The sequence below is a fragment of the Tetranychus urticae genome, chromosome 1, assembly GCF_039701765.1.
Source record: "Tetranychus urticae isolate SD_2017Ah chromosome 1, NJAU_TeUrti_SD_1.0, whole genome shotgun sequence".
Taxonomy (NCBI): Eukaryota; Metazoa; Arthropoda; class Arachnida; order Trombidiformes; family Tetranychidae; genus Tetranychus; species Tetranychus urticae.
This window is the reverse complement of record NC_142958.1, coordinates 18,300,690-18,318,500: the sequence shown is the minus strand read 5'-3', so window position 1 is coordinate 18,318,500 and position 17,811 is coordinate 18,300,690. Positions and strand designations below refer to the sequence as shown.

At 31.3% G+C, this 17,811-nt stretch overlaps 2 protein-coding genes and 1 long non-coding RNA gene across 4 annotated transcripts in view; 1 reads left to right on the top strand and 2 right to left on the bottom strand.

The window, feature by feature from the left end:
- The window catches only part of LOC107359159 (uncharacterized), a 46,764-nt gene extending 36,474 nt beyond the window's left edge, over positions 1-10,290 (bottom strand). Inside the window, exons 1-2 of one of the 2 annotated variants that reach the window (XM_015925623.3) lie at positions 8,804-10,290; positions 7,571-8,396 (exon numbers count right to left, since the gene is read on the bottom strand). In XM_015925623.3, the coding sequence (XP_015781109.2) occupies positions 7,571-8,363 (793 nt within the window). In that variant the 5' untranslated portion in view covers positions 8,364-8,396; positions 8,804-10,290. Of the gene's footprint in view, positions 1-7,570 lie in introns of both variants that reach the window. The other variant, XM_089268459.1, reaches the window with a different exon arrangement.
- Positions 10,291-11,586: 1,296 nt separating this feature from the next.
- Positions 11,587-13,873, bottom strand: LOC149094710 (uncharacterized). Its single transcript, XR_016199367.1, has 4 exons — positions 13,557-13,873; positions 13,230-13,492; positions 12,595-12,959; positions 11,587-12,517 (listed from the first exon to the last, which is right to left on the bottom strand). It is a non-coding gene; the product is annotated as an uncharacterized LOC149094710 (long non-coding RNA).
- Positions 13,874-13,982: 109 nt separating this feature from the next.
- LOC107372290 (neuropeptide Y receptor type 2-like) lies at positions 13,983-16,288 on the top strand. The gene has a single exon (XM_089268487.1). It carries the CDS (start codon positions 14,642-14,644, stop codon positions 15,995-15,997), a length of 1,356 nt encoding a protein of 451 aa, XP_089124613.1. The 5' UTR covers positions 13,983-14,641; the 3' UTR covers positions 15,998-16,288.
- Positions 16,289-17,811: the final 1,523 nt, after the last annotated feature.

The window sequence follows — 17,811 nt, the reverse complement described above, 5'->3', positions numbered from 1 at the left end:
TTGAAAAAGGTTAATCATAATGTGGCAAAGGGATGCAAAGATGAGGGTAAAGAGGAAGAAGAAGGTAAAAGGATGGTTAAGAGGGTGGAGGTGATGTTGAGCCCTTAAGGATGCTCAACTGCAAGTTCATGGGAAAAGGAAAAAGCGACTGTCCAGTTAACGAACTATTGAGGTAAAAGTAAATCGCACATCTAATAAACACATAAAAAAAGGCTTTAGATAAATATAAGTTTATATAAATAAATATAAGGTCAGAACGTAATTTCATCTCAATTATCTTGCAACGAAAAAAAGGGGATGAAAATGTCTCAACGAAACGCGTGTTTCGCTGATTATTTCATTTTTTTGTTGCTCTTCTTCATCTTCTTCTTGTCTTCTTGGTTGATAATCTTAAACTTTTTTCTTCTTCTTCTTCAACTTTTTCCTCTCACAATTTTCGTTAACCTCTATTATTACTGGCACTTGCTACTGCTATCATAATCATTATGATTATCATGTGAAACAGTTTGTCTGTAAAACGTTTTAAATGATCCTTTGCTTACTATTTACTCTGAGCTACGGCTTTTCGTCGTCTCATCGTAAACCGCAAACATTTGCCTGAGGTCATTTTATTTGCAAACACACGCGTCAACAAGCAAAAGCAAAGTTTAACTTGAGTTTTGTGTGTAATGCAGAAGTCACAATTAATTGCTGCAATTACAATTAATGATGTTTACATAAAACACCGACCAACGATTTCAAGATATGAATTAGCGAACAAAAATTTAACGTTTAAATTATCATTTAATTATCAACTTGGCCAAACCCAATCATCATCAACTGTAATTGTTTGATTTGTGTCTTGTATTCACTGTTAAATCAACACATTAATTGGCGCTACTTTTCATTTTCCTACTTTTTTTTCGGGATAATTAAATTTGTATTTAAATTTTAATTTGATTCATAATTTTGGTTGACGATGAAATCAACAAAAAAGTGAAATTGGTCAATGATTTAAAGGAAACGGCAAAATTGGATTATCAAGTGAAAAGGTTGAAAATTTGATCATCTTTGCGCTTGTAAGATTCAATTTTTGCATGTTTACTGGCAATTAATTTTAAGTAGTTTACATTAAAGTAATTAATTTGTTGCTTTGAGACGGGATAAAATGAAATTATCATGACAAATTTATTTGTCGGTATTTCATGGTAATCAAGGAAAGTCCACAAAGAGATAAATTTAGAAGTGCGTTGCGACAACTGACACCATTTCAAGTTTCCCGAGATGCTGAGCTTGTCCAGAACGGTTCATGATTTGTCAAAACTCAAGCCTCTGTTAAAGCTAAGAATCACTCAAACTTGTTTTCATCATTTTAATCGTTGAAACAAAAAACTCAGCCAACTTGAGTTGCAACGATTTTCAGGATGAATTTGATCAGAAAAATCTTTTGTCTGAATTGTCATCAAGTTTCATTTGTAAAATCCCTCAGAGAACATGATTGTCGGAATTATCACAAACTGTGTTGAAGTTTAATGAGCCAATGCATTGATAATTAGCATAAATTAACAATTCATTTTAAAAGTCTTTCCAAAAGTTAATGTTAAAGTTAAGAATGATTAGAATCAGATTAAAACAAATGAATCATTAAAACTAAATTTCATCAAATGTGAAATTACAATTAAAACTTGGATATTGCACATCAACTTTAGTCATCAGAATCAACTTTTAGTTTCAATCAATTATGCAAAATAGCCCGATGATATCGACTCACCATGAGTCAAACTGATTATCAAAATCATTTCAAATTAGTCATTATCATTATCGTATTACAGTTGTTTGGAATCGCTTTTAGATAAAAAATGATATTCTCTGAGTCAGTTTAATGCTTGACATAAGACAGAAAAATCACTGAAAACTAATGATTAAAAACTGAACTTATCAAAATGAAATGCTCGATTGTGAATTGAAAGAATCAGCTTCTTCAATTTCACCGATAATTGACTCAATCCGAGCCTTTTATCTTTACAGACAAAATGAATTTTGTTTTGTAAAAATTGAGTTGAAATGAAGAAGGTAGAAAATCTAATCAAAAAATGAATTTGCATTTCATGATAAACTTTTGCCAAATAAAAAGGCCAAGAAAAGTGAACCCAAAATAAACATTGAACCAAATGAAATTAGCAATGATTCAGTTATCATGTTTGATGAATCGAAAAGCATTGAAACAAAGGTTTTTTTACAATAAAAATTGAAAATCCTTTCTGCTTTTCATAAGTTTATTATTCTGTAAAGTACCATGAATAAATCAGATTTTTGGTGTTTTTGTCCTGCATTTCTCTTCAATGTTCAACTTGTTATTGAAGTATTGAAATTTCTTGTTCAACATTTACCTGTTGTGTGTGTGGTGTGTGTTGATATCAAGGTTGAATAAAAGGAAATGTTATTTTCCATTTTCTAGGATGAAAAATTTTCGTGCTTTTCATTTTCAAGTTAAACATCACGCTTTCTTCTGATTCACATCTGCTTCTCTCTTCATTATCATCTTTCATCTTTATCCTTCTACATGTACATGGTGAGTGAGTGAGAGAAAAGTTTACATTTTTTGTTCATTTTGTCTACAATCATCTGTTTATCCTGTTCAGGTTATCAGTGATTAATGATGACCTTGCCATAATTTTCAAGCCAAAACCAAAGAGCGCCGGATTAAAGGTGAAAATGAGAAAGCAAGAGTAAAATTTGCGATTTCATTGAGAAGGATTCGTTGACGAAAATCATTGAGTTTCTCTTGAAAGATGATTCTCATTTAGCAATTGAATGTTTCATTAAACACAAAACAAGTTAATTTGTTTTCATTAAATCTTACAAAAGCCAATGTCGCTATGGTTGGTATTTTTTTTGGTTAAAACGCAACTTTAACGTGCTCAAGGTAACGAAAGTTTTTCGCCAGGCATTTGTCTATCACCAACGAACCTTGCTATTAATGATATTATCTGTTTGCAATAATGAACACACAATGGTGACAAAACCACATGAAAACATGATCAAGTGTTGAACATCAACCAGTCACGTTAAACTGAAGATGATTATCATCATCATCATGTTGAAGTTGAAGGTAAAAATGTCATTTCCGGCGTAAAACTTGTTCAATGAAACGGCAGAATGGAATAGAAGAAAAAAAAGAGTAAAAAATTCTGGAAATGTTTAACTTGGCCAAGTAAAGTTAACTGAAGCCAGGCCAGATTATAAATTGTTTTGACCTAACCTGAAGGTAAATGTGCAAAGAGAGCGGATTGTTCAGGTTAAACCATGAACCAAGAGAATTGGGATTTAGAAAAAAAAGAGAAAATAAATTTCAAGTGAAAACTCAATTCATTGGCAAAGAATCAGAATTGAAAGACTAAATGATTCAATGATATTTCTTCGTTGAAATGGACAATCATTGACAGATCAATGAAGAGTTTAATGAGAGTCTTTCAAAGGATTTCACCGTAAAGTTCATTAAACATCGATAAATCTTACAACTCGATGTAAAAGTACGAGTGAGTGAAACAAGGCAAATCAAGGTAACTAAGGTAATGAGATACAGGTAAATGTTGTTTTTTTACCTTCTTTGCTGTTGTGGTGATAAAAATGCTCAACAAGAATGTTGAAGAAAAACGTGAACACGAAAATGAGATACTAATTGTTCGCTGAAAACTAAATCAACGGAAAAAAAGAGACGCTAATTGTAATTTAAATTGTAACTTGAAGAGAAAGTTAAATGAGATGATGATGTATGATTAATAGAGGTCAAGTTGTTGGTTTCTTCATCATCATCAACCTTATCATTTTCATCTTCTGTTGGTTTTTTTTTGTGCTTCTTCTTGATCAAAATTCTGAATCTGACTTGAAGTTACAGTTAAACCATCAAATGGTCATTTAGACTTTTGTTGCATTTTAACTGTTTAATGGTCAATAATAATGACTGGAGATCATTAAAAATTATTGCAAACCAAATATACTTGACGATACCTTTTCTTGGCTTCTCAAGTTTCCCCAGAAAATCAAGAATAAAGTTTGGAGACTAAACATGAAATTTTCATTTTCAGTTCTTGTTTTTTGATGTGAAATGAGATGAAAAGATGAGGAAATGTGTACACAAAGAAAGTCTCTTAACAAGAGCTACAAATATGGAACCATAAATATGGTTATTATCAGCAAACAAACATGAATTGTTATCACGTAAATATAGTAACACTTGATCTTATTTTTTACCCTCAGGCTGATGAAAATGATGATGATTATGATGATGAAAAAGGTGATCATTTGAAAAGGAAACAGAAGCAACCACAAAGAAGAAAAAGAAGAAGAAAGATGCAAAATTCAAGTTTTCCGATTAACTATTAAAAGTAAATTGAATTTTTATACATTGATTTGAGTGTGGTCTCAGTAAATTAAGGTATCATCATTACCAACATCATCATCGTCATTAACATAAATGTTGAGATGATTTTTACCTTTTATTAGTTATTACTTTCTCTCTTCATTTAAACCAATCAAAAGTTAAAGAGCTATTGCCACTTGAGCATCATGTTCCTCTCATCATGTTCATCTTTTTTCTCATCTTTTCTTTTCTTTGTTCTCTTCTTCAATTTGCATGAGCTTCAAATCATCGCCATTTCTTTCGCATTTGTTTTCTTTCATCAATAATCTCATTGATAAATATTGCATTTAATGGATGGAAAACATTTCAATTTCAATTTTTGCAAACTTTTTCTCATTCCAAATGGTTTCCAATTTACAATCACTCCATGAGTTTCCGGTCTTTATCGACATGATATTCCGGTCAAGATATAAGCTGATATTGATGATAAGGGGTTGGGGGTCATCATTATAAAGTGATATGAGACAAGATGGTAAAAAGATTATGGAATGAAATGAAATGAGATTATTAAAGTAAATGATATTCTTGGCTTTTTATCATTACTTTTTCACTTTATTCACATTCATCATTATCATTATGTTGAACAGGGTTGAATAAACCTCGGTCAAAATGCATTTTTTCAATTTCCATCAAAAAGTTCATTTTAACCTCAACACACACAGACATTGACAAGTATATGATTAAATGGTCAGAATTAACAGATACATTATTCTCGATAATCAAGTAAATCAAGAAACTTTCCTTTCAGTTCTAACCTTCAAATGGACATATTAAGGTCACAATTAAGTTGCTACTTTGCTATAAATATTGTTAACCAATACAATGCCATTGAAGGGTGATGAGAAAGATGATCACAAATGATGATGATGATGATGAAAGCAAATGTTTCTTTAATCGATTTTGTTAGGTGTTTGATTGAAGATGATTGTAATTGAATATAAAAAAAATGAAGTTTAAAAGCTGGGATGGGAAAGTGACCAACAAGATAAATTGAGAAAAGATGATAAACCATCAACTAAGAAAAGGGATTTTTTCTTCTCGCTCGATGACAACGAAACATGATAGAGATGAAGGAAAAGGTAACAGGTAAGGTACATATTGTCTGTCAGTGTAAAGAAAATTCATTGTAATTGCTGTAACCTTAATTTTGTTCCGGTAATACAATGATGATTGGTTCAATGCAAGGTAATGAAAGTATAAGATATAAAAAAAAGTCAAATCCATAAAATGAAAATGGGAAAATGATTTAACAGCAAGTTGATAGAGAGAGAAGAAATGGAAATAAAAAAATCTGATAATTTAATAATAGATGTGATTGAAGGTGCACTTGGACTTTTTAGGGAAAATCAATTATCGATAGTTTCAAATGGCCATTTCATGTTGACTTTGATTTTTCATTTCAACATTTTATTGCTCACTTTGATATTGTTTTCATAAATCAAGCAAATTTTAAATTGAAAACTTTTACTTTTACCGAAACTCGTGATTCTGGGAAAGCTTTAAAACCAAGAATCAGTTTTAATCAAAATGTTTGATTAAAATTAAATGCAAAAATCTCGAGATTATCTCGAATAGATTATTGAAATTCTGAGAAAAAAGTGAATTCAATAATTTATTCGATTGATAGCATTAATAGACGGACTTGACTTTGATACAGTTTGATGTTTCGTCTACGAATGGGAAAAGGTTTTATTCAAATTAACTTCAGATTTTAGGTTATATTTGATGTTTAATTGATTGGAATGAAAAATTTGGGTTTAATTAAAGCTTTTTGATTCTTACAAAGGTTTGTGAAGGTGAAAAATGTTGAAACTGTTGATCAAATCAAATAGACTGATGATCAACAGATGATAATTTTGTTCTTGCTTTTCATCCATTATAAGCTCATTTTTGCATCACCTTTGATTGTCATCATCATCTTTTTGTTTTCTTGCTGTTAATTGTTGATAGCCACTTGATAATAATTAAACTTGTGAAGTTGTTTACTCTCAGTTAGCATGTTAACCATAATAATAATAATAGTAATAATTATTATTATTATCATCATCATCATTTACTATTAATATTAAAATGAACAAGTACAATTGACTTTCAATATTTACATTGCAATTTGTTTCTTTTTAACTGCTCTTAACTGAGGAGAAGAAGATGAAGAGAAAAAAAAGAATCATTTGATGAAGAAAAAATGGAAAAATCTGAGAATGAGAAAGTTCTGAAAAGAAGAGGACGAAATTTTCCCAGGCAAAAAGTGAACGTTAGAAGGAGAAAGTTTTACTAACGAAATTGAACTACTCACGGTTAGATGAGCTTTAGATTCACGCAATCAACAAGAATTGAACAACAACAACAACAGGGAAGAGAAGGAAAGAAAGAGAATAAAGAAAGAGAAGGAAGATGATGATGATGAGATGATGAGAGATTATGAAAGAGGAGAAGAAAGTAAACTGAGAATTTACCTAAAAGATAAACATCGTTTTAACATAGTCGACGTCGTTTTTTTTGTCTTTTGAAAGCAACAAGTAAAAAATGAAACATGAAACAGAAAGGCAAGGTGATTCTGAGATTCACCTGTTTTCTCCTTCATCATCATCATCATCATGTTCCAGGTTCTGTTGAGTTCTGAGAAGTCGTCTTCTCTTTTTGCTGCTTTTCTGTTCAGGGGAGTTTTGGGAAGCTTCAACATATGTTGAAGGGAATTTCCCTTTCATTACAAGCTTCTCTTCATATTTTTTTTCATGTCTATCTTCATTTTTTTCTGCTATTCCATATTCTATTTCAAGTGGATTGTTCAGAGGTAATAATCACATGATTAGTTTTTCACAGTAGTTAATAGTGTTTAATGAATCTTTATAAATATATGAAACTTTTTTTTTCTCTTTCTCTCTTTCTCTCTGTTATGGTGTTAGTCTTTTGTTCAAATCACTATAAATGAATTGAAGAGATATGATTAGAAGAAATTGATAAATTGATTTGGCGATTTTCAGTTCATGATAACAAGAAAACATTGAGAATCGAGTGATAATGTTTTATCCAGTTTGGTGTGTTAAGTGTGTGTCTAAGTGTCGTTGTTGTTTTGTTTAAATGTTTTGTAATAAACTGTTTTTGCTCTCAATGATGGACACAATTTTTGGGTTTAATGAGAGATGAATGGGAAAATGTTTGACTTACCCAGCATTTTGCTTAGATCGGCATTGTGAAGGTCAGGGTTTTCATCGGCCAACCTTTTGCGCTCTGCTTTTGCCCAAACCATGAATGCATTCATTGGACGTCTTATCCTTTGCTCTATCATGCTGTTTCCAGAGTTTCCTCCAAGGGAACCTGAAATGCTGGAGGAAACTGAAGATCGTCCGAGTCGACTTGGTTGAGTTGTTGATGAACTTTGAATTACACCGATTCCAGTTTCGTTCATTTTACGAATCTCTTCATTGGTTACTTCCATGATGTGGTGATGGTGGTGATGTTGATCGGTTGGTTCACTTGAATGGTTGCTGGTTGGGTTACCATTTGAGGCTGGAGGGGTTGTTGGACTGTTTGACCCTTGACCTGATGATGAGGATCCGTATATTGTTGTTGTTACATGGTGAGAGGAGGTGTGATGATAGGTTAAGGTTTCATCTGAATTGGGATCACCTGAGGAGCCATTGTTGTAACTCCAATGGTCAATCATTTCACTTGGACTGGCTTCATCTACTTCAGTGTAAAGGTAGGCATTAGTTTCTGATCCAGAGTCGTTTACATGTTGATGGTGAGAATGATTGGAATGGTGTTCATTTGATTGTTGTTGGTTTTGCTGTTGTTGTTGCTGTTGCTGCTGCTGTTGTTGTTGATCAATGATTACACTAGTCTCACAGGGTACACTTGTCTGGTAAACCACAGTTTCACCCAAAGTTAAATTGTTTCTTGGGTCACTTTGATTAGAATCAATTGGTGAATGGTAAACACTGTTACTTGAATCCATCATTTATTCAATTGTTGAACAATTTCGCCGATTAATCTGCAAATGCACCGAAAAAAATACAGATTCAATTAACACCAAGTAAAGGTTGACGCAATTTTACACATTTCATGGTTCATAACTGGACTTGTTGCCTGTTCTGGTCTTGAGTTGGAAAATGAAGTTAAACAAAACAAAAAACGGTTTATTTTGTTGTATCCAAAGGGAAGCAAAATAATAAACAAATTTATAACTCAACAGTTACCATATTATTCAACAATTAACAATATAATTGCAGATATAATTGATGTAATATACTTGTAAATCCATAAAATTTCTGATCAACAAGAACGAGTAAATTATCCGATAATCCGAAAACAAACAACAATAAGATGAGGTTAACAAATATTGTAGAGGTTAGAAGAGAAAACAAAATTCAACAAAAATAAGCGTAAAAAAAAGAGTACCTCGAGTATCGCAACTGGATTCCGACAAGTTTCAATTGAGCTGAATTGATTTGAAATCGGTGAAGTTAATAATCCAAAATTGAAATGTAAATTCACAAAGCACCAGTTGGTCAAATGGTAAGGCAGGTTAAATTGGGTTAATTTTGAACCATTCAAAGATCATATTGAAACTTGGATTGGCAAGAAAAGTGTATCAAAGGTTAACAAGGTTTGTTTAATTATTTTTACAAAGGTCACTTTAAAAGGTTGATTTGAGTTGATTTAGGTTGACTTCGGGTTCACTTGGGTTAAGAATCAAGCAAAAGGCAAACAAAAATAAAGAGCAATGTCGATGAATTATGGTGAACAATTGATTTGAGAATAAAAATTAAAGGTGAAAATGTTAATTGGACAGAATTGACAATTAGTTAATTCACTAGAAATACCATAATTAAAAGGTTGTTAATCAACAATTTAAAAATTGGGTAACAAAAATGTAACTTGAAGTACGAAAAAGTGTTTTCTGTCTTAACTCTATTGTTGCCTTTAAAGTGTTTAGGCCGGCGATGTATTGAATTATGCTTACTCTGCCTGGTTCCATTTTCGCTCTCTTTTTTTCTCTCTTCATTAGTCTCTCTTTCTCTCTCTCTCTCTTTCTCACTAATTTCTCTTTCTTTTCCTCTTTCTCTACCTTTAGGTATTGTTTCGCTTTTGTCTCTTTCTCGCCTTTTGTTGGAAGGAAAAGAGCGAGGAAAGAGGAAAAGAAAGGCTTCCATTAGGTAACTTTAATACAACTTTTCTACTCTTTCTTTTTCCTTCTTTCTCCGCCCTTGTCTCTCTCTTTTTGGGACGATCATTTTTCTCTCTTTCTCTTCTCTTCTCTTACTTTTCCAGCCTTGAGCCTCCTTCGTCTTTCTTATTCCTCTTTCTTTCCCTCTTTCTAACCACTAAAACCATGTTAACGATGTTCATTTCAAGTGTTAACAGAGTCGCCATTTCATCAAAACTGTAACCCTCGATCGCCATTTTTGTCGTCACCTTTGGGTCAACTATGGATCTGTTTTACCTTTTGATTACTCTGGACATTACCTTCTTTAGTCCCACTAGCCGTTTCATTTGATTTGATTCAATCGTCGGATTCGTTTGAATCTTGGTCAACCTGTTACCGGTTTATTTGGCGGTTTGTGTTTCCCTTTGACTAATCCTTTGGTTTCCTCTGGTTTACCGTTTTTGCTATTGCCATTGCGCTTGTATTAGCAGTGGGAAAATGTTGATTAGCTTGATGATCAATTGACAATTAATCTTGATAATTTGGTTAAAGAACAAGTTTAATGGTGATTAAAAAGTAATTTGCTGATAATTGATAATAATTGTGATGATGATGATAGAAATGGTAAAATCTGTTGAATCAGGTCATTTTCATGATGGTTAACAATGTTATTTATTTACAAGACGAAACTCATCTCTCTTCATTGTCACATACACTCAACAGATTACCAAACAAAAGCAATGAAAGGGGTAAAAAAATAACATTTAAACCTTTTGTGTAATATCAAGATAAATTGTAACAACAGGTTAACCTTTTAACTGTAACAAAAACATTCAACAACTGAAAGTTTACCCCAACAGTTGAAGAAGCGCAATGTTTCAATTTTATGGTAACAATCAATATTATTAATTTAATTATAACAATAGCAATACAAAATACTGTCGAAACCAATATGGTTAATCTGAACCCAAATTTGGTCAAAGTTGAAACCAGAAAATGTAAATCAAAATCAAAGCGAAATTTTTTCAACTTTCAGCTTAAATTGTGACAAATTAGTCAAACATCAACAATTTAATCATCTTGTTTTAATTGCTCTCATTGCTTCCAATTTACAGGAAAAAATAAACCTAAAAGTGGCATCAAATTAAGTCAAGAGTGGATTGAAAAAGACAATAAATACAAAGCTATAGAGAGTTATTAACACACAGTTTTGTAGTAATCATCAATTGATAACAACAATAAAGAAATATGATTAATGATAATGAACGGGATAAACTACTATTTACTAGTGAGTGAGTTAATCATGATAATCATCTTCAATAGATACTTGATTTACTTGCAAACAACAAAATCTTGACTAAATGTCTCGAGTGAACAAATGTTTTGACTCTCTCATCATCATCATCATCATCGTCCTCTTCTTCACCAGAATTCATCTGTGTATGTGAACAAGTAATTGAAACAGTTTCAATCCTAATCACCACTTGAACAGCGTTTTAATTAGAAATCATATTTTTTAATATTTGTCTCTTAATTAAGTCAGAGGTTAATTGTGATCATTGTTATCATCTTATACGGAAAGTTGATGAAGATGATGTGATGATGAGAAAGATGGTAAATGATAGATACGATTATGTCTATTCAAGTGCAGTTTTTGTTCTCATTCAATAAGACACCTCTTGTTACCTCTTCATATTTATCTGCATCCTTATAATTAACTCTATCATCTTTCTATTTTCTCTCTCATTTCATTATCATCCTCTTACTTTCATCATCATCTCCAGTCACTATCACCTTCATTCTCGTCTCATTCTTATCTTCTTCTTTTCTTCATCTTCTTTTTACCTTTTCATTTTTTTTGTCCTCTTCTTGTTGTCTTGCTATTGTTTTCCAATTGTGATAAGCTTCCTTTCATCGTTTTATTTCACTATTATCATCATATTATTGATGATTACCTGTGAGTATCAGTTGAATAAATATCAATGTTTCACTTCACTCATCTTGAAATAGGAAAAAAAAGTAAATCACATTCATCTAGCTTGATTATTATAATAATTATTGATTAATTATAGAATTGTTGAAATCCAAACATCAAGAAACATGATGATCACCAACTTTAAAGATTACACCAATCAATTGTAACACACACTTTCATCATTAATAATAGAACTAATTGTCTCAAGTATTTTTTTTTCTTGTTATTGTTGATGATGATGACGATAACAATTAAGATGATATTGTGATGCACCAATCATAATTGACTGATTTCCCATCTCACCCAAATTGTGAGACACTTTGATTGAGAAAATTAAATGTCGCTTTAAGGTGTTTAATTGAAAAAAAAGTGTATGGAAAATGTTGAATCTGAATGGCTTGCCAATGATCAAGTTGAATTTGAAAGTTCAACACAATTTGGTTAATTACTGTTTGGTTAGTTAGTAATTTGTTGGCGATTAAGATCAGATTGAAGGTAAAACAATTATCATTTTAGGTTGAGCTCCTCTTGTTTCATCCCAATGGACTTAGATCAGATCCACTCAAAAATCAATCCAGATAACGACTTAAATCATCTCAAGGAGGAGGTTAAGTGAACAGAAAAATCGCCCATCAAAATTTAAGTGAAATCTTATTGTCAACTTTGTCTTCAGTCAGAGTTAGAGTTGAAACTTTTCTAGGAAATAATCCAGAAATGCATCACATAAATATCCTGTTTCAACGTCAATCAGTCCATGAGAAGGTCATTTCAGTCAACATAAGCGATCTTTCATCTTAATGATGTTGATTCATTTCATTGATCCCAATTTTGTTGTTGAACTGGTGATTCTTTCAAGTAAACCCATGAGATGTTCGCCATGAAACTTGCATCTTGACCATGGAAGAAACATTTTCATTCTCTTGACCAAATCAATTCCACTTGATTCCATATCAACTATCACCAATATTGATTTTAGTCCAAAGACAGGTTGCTGTGAAAAAAAGAGAAAAAATAAAAATACATTTTTCAACAGGTTTTAAAAATAGGTGGCAATATTTTCATATTTACCTCTAAATTAATGAAAAATTTCAATCTTCAATTACCACCTCATTTGAATTGCAAAGACAACAATCAATAATCAGGAAAAAATGTTTTCATTTCTCATGGCCAATGGTTATTTATTTAAAGGATTAAATCCCTTTTTAATTTACATCATCTCAGTGGACTGTAGGTTAAATCAATCTCCTCATTGACCATCATAGCCATCGTCACTGTCCTCAACAAATAAATTGTTAAATTGTTGTTTATTTAGTACTTTGGCCATTTTTTAAATTGTCCTGGTTGGATTGCATTAGATTTGGCTTTAACTTGAAATCATTCTTGTTTGGTATTTAGCTCCTTTTTTAATCGACAATTCAATCCATGAGATTTTCCTGTGATTAAAATTGTATATAAAAAAAGTGTTGATTAATGCTGTTTTATAAAAAAGAGATTTTATATTAATCATATGATTAACAGGAAAATAATTAATATAACATTAAGTTATGGAAGCAACTGTTATCAATGAGAAAAACAAAAGGTTCTCTATTGTTTCTCTTCTTGCTTCTCAATCAGATAATTTAATCGCATTTACACATTTAAATATGAAAGGTTAACATTGATCAGATAAATTTGATTTCATCTCAATTATCATTCACACTTACCCATAATTTTAACCAGCAACTTAGAATCAACTTATCATCTTTAAATTGGTTTCATCTGGTTATAACGCTCGACTTCTTGATATTTCATTGCAAAAATCAATGAAAGAACCACAATCTTTCATCTAAACATATTGTCAACCATGTGATAACTGAATTTTTTTCAAAAAAAAATTCAAATTCAACTGTAAACATTCATTAACTCCTAACAGCTCACTTCCAACAGTCAATCTCTAACACCAAGTAGCACTTTGTTCAACAGTAAACTGGTGAAATGATATTGATTAAAATTAATAATTACAGTGAGCTTAAACTATAATCTTTACTCACAATCAAATACAGTTTACAGCTCAATATCCCTTGATAATTAGCAAGGTAATGAGTTTTATATGTTGGGCTAATTGAAACCTATCATTCCTCAAAAAGCTTTAAAATGTCCTGCTTTTTCACCAAACGAACACTATTTACAAACCAATTGACCAAGATAAAGATGAAGGGTTTACATTGTATTAGATGAAAACTTAATTGAATCCAATCACGAAACACATTTAAAACAACTAGAATAATTAAAATTAACAAATTTAGCAAAATTAAAGCTCTTAAAGTCCGACATCGTTTGTAACCTTTAAAAAGACGGTTACTTTGAAACTTGAAAATTGGAATAAAAGAAAATTCTAGCTAGTTCCCTCTATTGATTATTTAATCAACTAACATCAAAAACAATAAAAAACATCAAAACATCAAAAGCAATTACTGTGGATATATTTTACTGGTTAAAAGGTAACAAATAAGCTTTCATTTTAATGGGTAAACAATGACAATTTAAATTATACAATCTTATTAATCAATGGCAAGCTTTTACCTAGCATGAGCAAGAATCTATACTGCTGTTAATTGTAATTATCTTGTTGGATTTTGGGTTGAAATTATCTTGATGAGAGCGCAAATTAGCTTTCAAATATAATGCTGTTTAACAATGCATGTTTAAATGAGACAGGGACAGGGAATGAAGAAATAAGATTAAATATAAACAAGTAAAAGAAATCAAGTTAAACCTTTAATAAATCAAATGAACTAAATAAACAAGAAGAAATCTATTGATGGTAAACTTAATCTGGTAATGATAATCTTTTCAACATTTTTTCTTCTCTCTTCATAACTTTTCCTACTCCAAGTCATTTCATGTCTCTATCTTCATCGACATTATTCTCATAATAATCATTCTGAAATAATCACAATGCGACGTCTCAATGCTCGTGGAAAATATAATATATTTTTACGAGACTTTATCTCGACTCCTCAGAGTCAGTCCACAAAACCTTACGAAAGTGTCAATCCATTGTTGAGATTTACATTTGAATCACCATTCTTTGGATCTTTCTCTTTGTAAATTGTGCTTCATTTTGATTCATTGAATGGATAGAATTACAAACTGGACTTTTTCAACTTATCTAACACCAAATGAAACCAACAATTCAAATTTCCACCTTGATTTGAGAGAAAACATTGCATCGTTTGATCGCATCTTTGAAATAAAGACAGAGTTAGCTCTGTTAATCGCTTATTTAACATTATTAATTTTCGGTTTCGTCTCTAATGCCATCATTATCCTATTGTTTTGTGCAACCAACTTTAATCAAAGGGAATCCAGAAGTTTATTGTTTACCAATTTAGCGCTTTCCGATGCCATTTACTGTCTCTTCTTTTGTCCTTTCACTTTGCATAATATTTTAAGAAAAAGTTGGCCTTTTCCGGAACTTCTGTGTAAAATTGTGCCCACCTTTCAGAGTATCTTGGTTTTTGTATCAAGTGGAACCATAACTTCAATAAGTATTCAGCGAGCCTTTATCATCACTGGTTTCCAGTCCAATCCTCCAGCATCAACTCATTGTTGCTCTACTCATCACCAGTCACAATTTCAATCATATAAACATTATTCCTTTTCACCTTCAGCCTCGTCGCCTTCGTCAACGCCCTCATCGTGTTATAAAAGTAAAATTTCATCGCCTCTTAATGCATCTTCATTGTTTTCAACTTCACCGTCTACTTCTTCATCCTCATCTTCGTCATCTTTAACGGCTTCACCATTAGTCAACTGGATTCGTTCAGATATTATTTTGTTGACCTTAATCTGGATTACGGCCATCACATTATCCTCGCCAATCTTTATTTATCAAACAGTCCGACATATCAATCTGATTGATACTCACACAATACCCATTTGTGGTGAACTCTGGCCTCCTCATGGTCGCTCTTTTTATACACTGGCTCTTATCTTGATCCAATGGGCTTGTCCCTTGTTAACCATGATCCTTTGCCATTACAAGGTTGACTCCTTTCTTCGTCATCATATGGAGACCCGGGTCCGTCTCATGTGTTTCAATGATATGGATTCAAAACAAAAGGGTAACCTTTTTTACTCCAAACTGGTTTCAACTATTTTGACCAAACGCGATATCAGGGATAAATTGAAACGAAATACAAAGGTGACTCGAGCCTTGTTCAAAAATACAGTCATCTTTGGGTTAATCTGGTTACCACTTAATCTGACAAATTTATATTTTGATTTCCTTCCCGATGACAATAGTTACCATTTGTCAACCACAACAATCTATTTAATACAAGCAATTAGTCAAACGATTGCTGTTCTCTCGCCAATAAGCAATGCTTACCTTTACTTTTGGTCCAATACCAATATAAGGAAGCAAGTTAAAAAATATTATTTATTTAATCGTTTTACAGGAATCAAGACCAAACCATTGATCAAATAATCCATGGTATACTCCAGAAGCCAAACACAGAAACAATTTCAACGAGCTAAAGCATAGTTAAAAAAATAATCTGACAATGAAGTGAAACAACGTGAAAAAAGCGGTTAAAAAGACCAATTAAAATTTTAATTAAAAAAATGGGGTAGAGAGGGCAACACTTTTAACAGCCTTTATTTTAAACAATTATCTTTCAATTTTGAACCATTGTTTGCTTGTTTAAAAATCATCGAAAGATGAAACTGAACCAACTTTATTCTATTAATGAAATTAAAATTGTTACTCGAATGGAAATGAATTAAAATATTTTACTGATTAAAACGAAGTGTCATCTTTAATACATTTTGACATTTAACCCAAATCTAGAAGCCTTTATGAGGATTGTGCCTTTCAACAAATGGATTGGAATGAAGTGAATACCAGTAATTAAACAACTATCAATAGATTACTATTAAACCGTCCAAGATTAGTGAGAAATAATAATCAAATATAAAGATCATCATGTCTCAACAGTAGACCCAAATCCTCTATCCAACTGTAGAGTTGAAATTAACAACTGGAAGACAAAATTGTGTCTTCTTTCCTACTAATACTACATACTGTATAGCTTGTCATTCCAACATTGTGCTCCAGACTCCTGATATTAAGCTTTCAATTAACTCTGTCATTTTTTTACGCAGCGATGATTAGTCTTGATTCTTGAACTAAAAGAGATTAATGATTGAATAAAGTATGTTTTAATGGTAAAAAAAATAACTGACAATTACGTATGTTTGTAAATATCAGTAAGGCGTTCAACATCTTTGGGTTGATTCAATTTTCCTGGCATTATGAGCAATCATTAAATTAATTATTAAAGCCTGCAACCTGAATCTAATATACAAGGTAAAGTTTACTAATAAACACAAAACAAATCATTAAAATCACAAAATAATTGTATTTGTTAACCATTTTTATCAAAAAGGTATCTCAATTGGGAAATGAAAAATATAAAAATGCACTGGGATTTGTTTAACCAAATGAAGCCAATTTATCAATCCATTATTCAACAATTGAATAATTTATTTGTATCATCGTTATAAAATGTGAACATAAAACATTTGATAATGAATTGAATTGAATATCAAAAGTATTAATAGTCAATGTAAGGTTAGTCGAGTTGAAACCTTTAAATAACTTTGAAGGTAAATCCAGCGCTGGTTATCAGTGATAATTAGCAAGTAAATTGCTTTAAATTTTTGCTGCCTATTAGTTACGAGGTGAGTTGATCAACAATTTTTTATGACATTTTTTGTTTCTTTTTGCTTCATCAATATTAAAAAGCATCATAATACAATCATTAAAATTATCTTGTCTGAGCAAGAATGATAATTTTGACCATTACGACCATCAGAAAGATGATAAAGTAGAGGAAAGAGGTTATTTGATGATATTTTACCTGTAAATTGCATCTTAGATTCAATTTATTCAGTCTGAATGTGAGTCGATTTCAATTTTTCATCACTTTTCCACTTCCCAAGTGTCATTTCAATCGTCAAATCGGATATTATTGACATTATCATAACCATTTTTAAACATTAATATCAATCTATATCAATGAAGAGCTTGAAAATTGGGTAAAAATGTTTACTAAATATTTTGAAAAAATATCAACATTCGATTGGCCAATTTCATTGAATCATTTTTCCCGGTCAATGCAATAATTTGCTGGTTAATCTTGCCCAATATTGACCTTTCAAAATGAAGCAACTAAAATTAGCTATTGATTGAACATTGACAATGAAGTAAAATAAAGGTAAACCTTATATTCAAAGCAA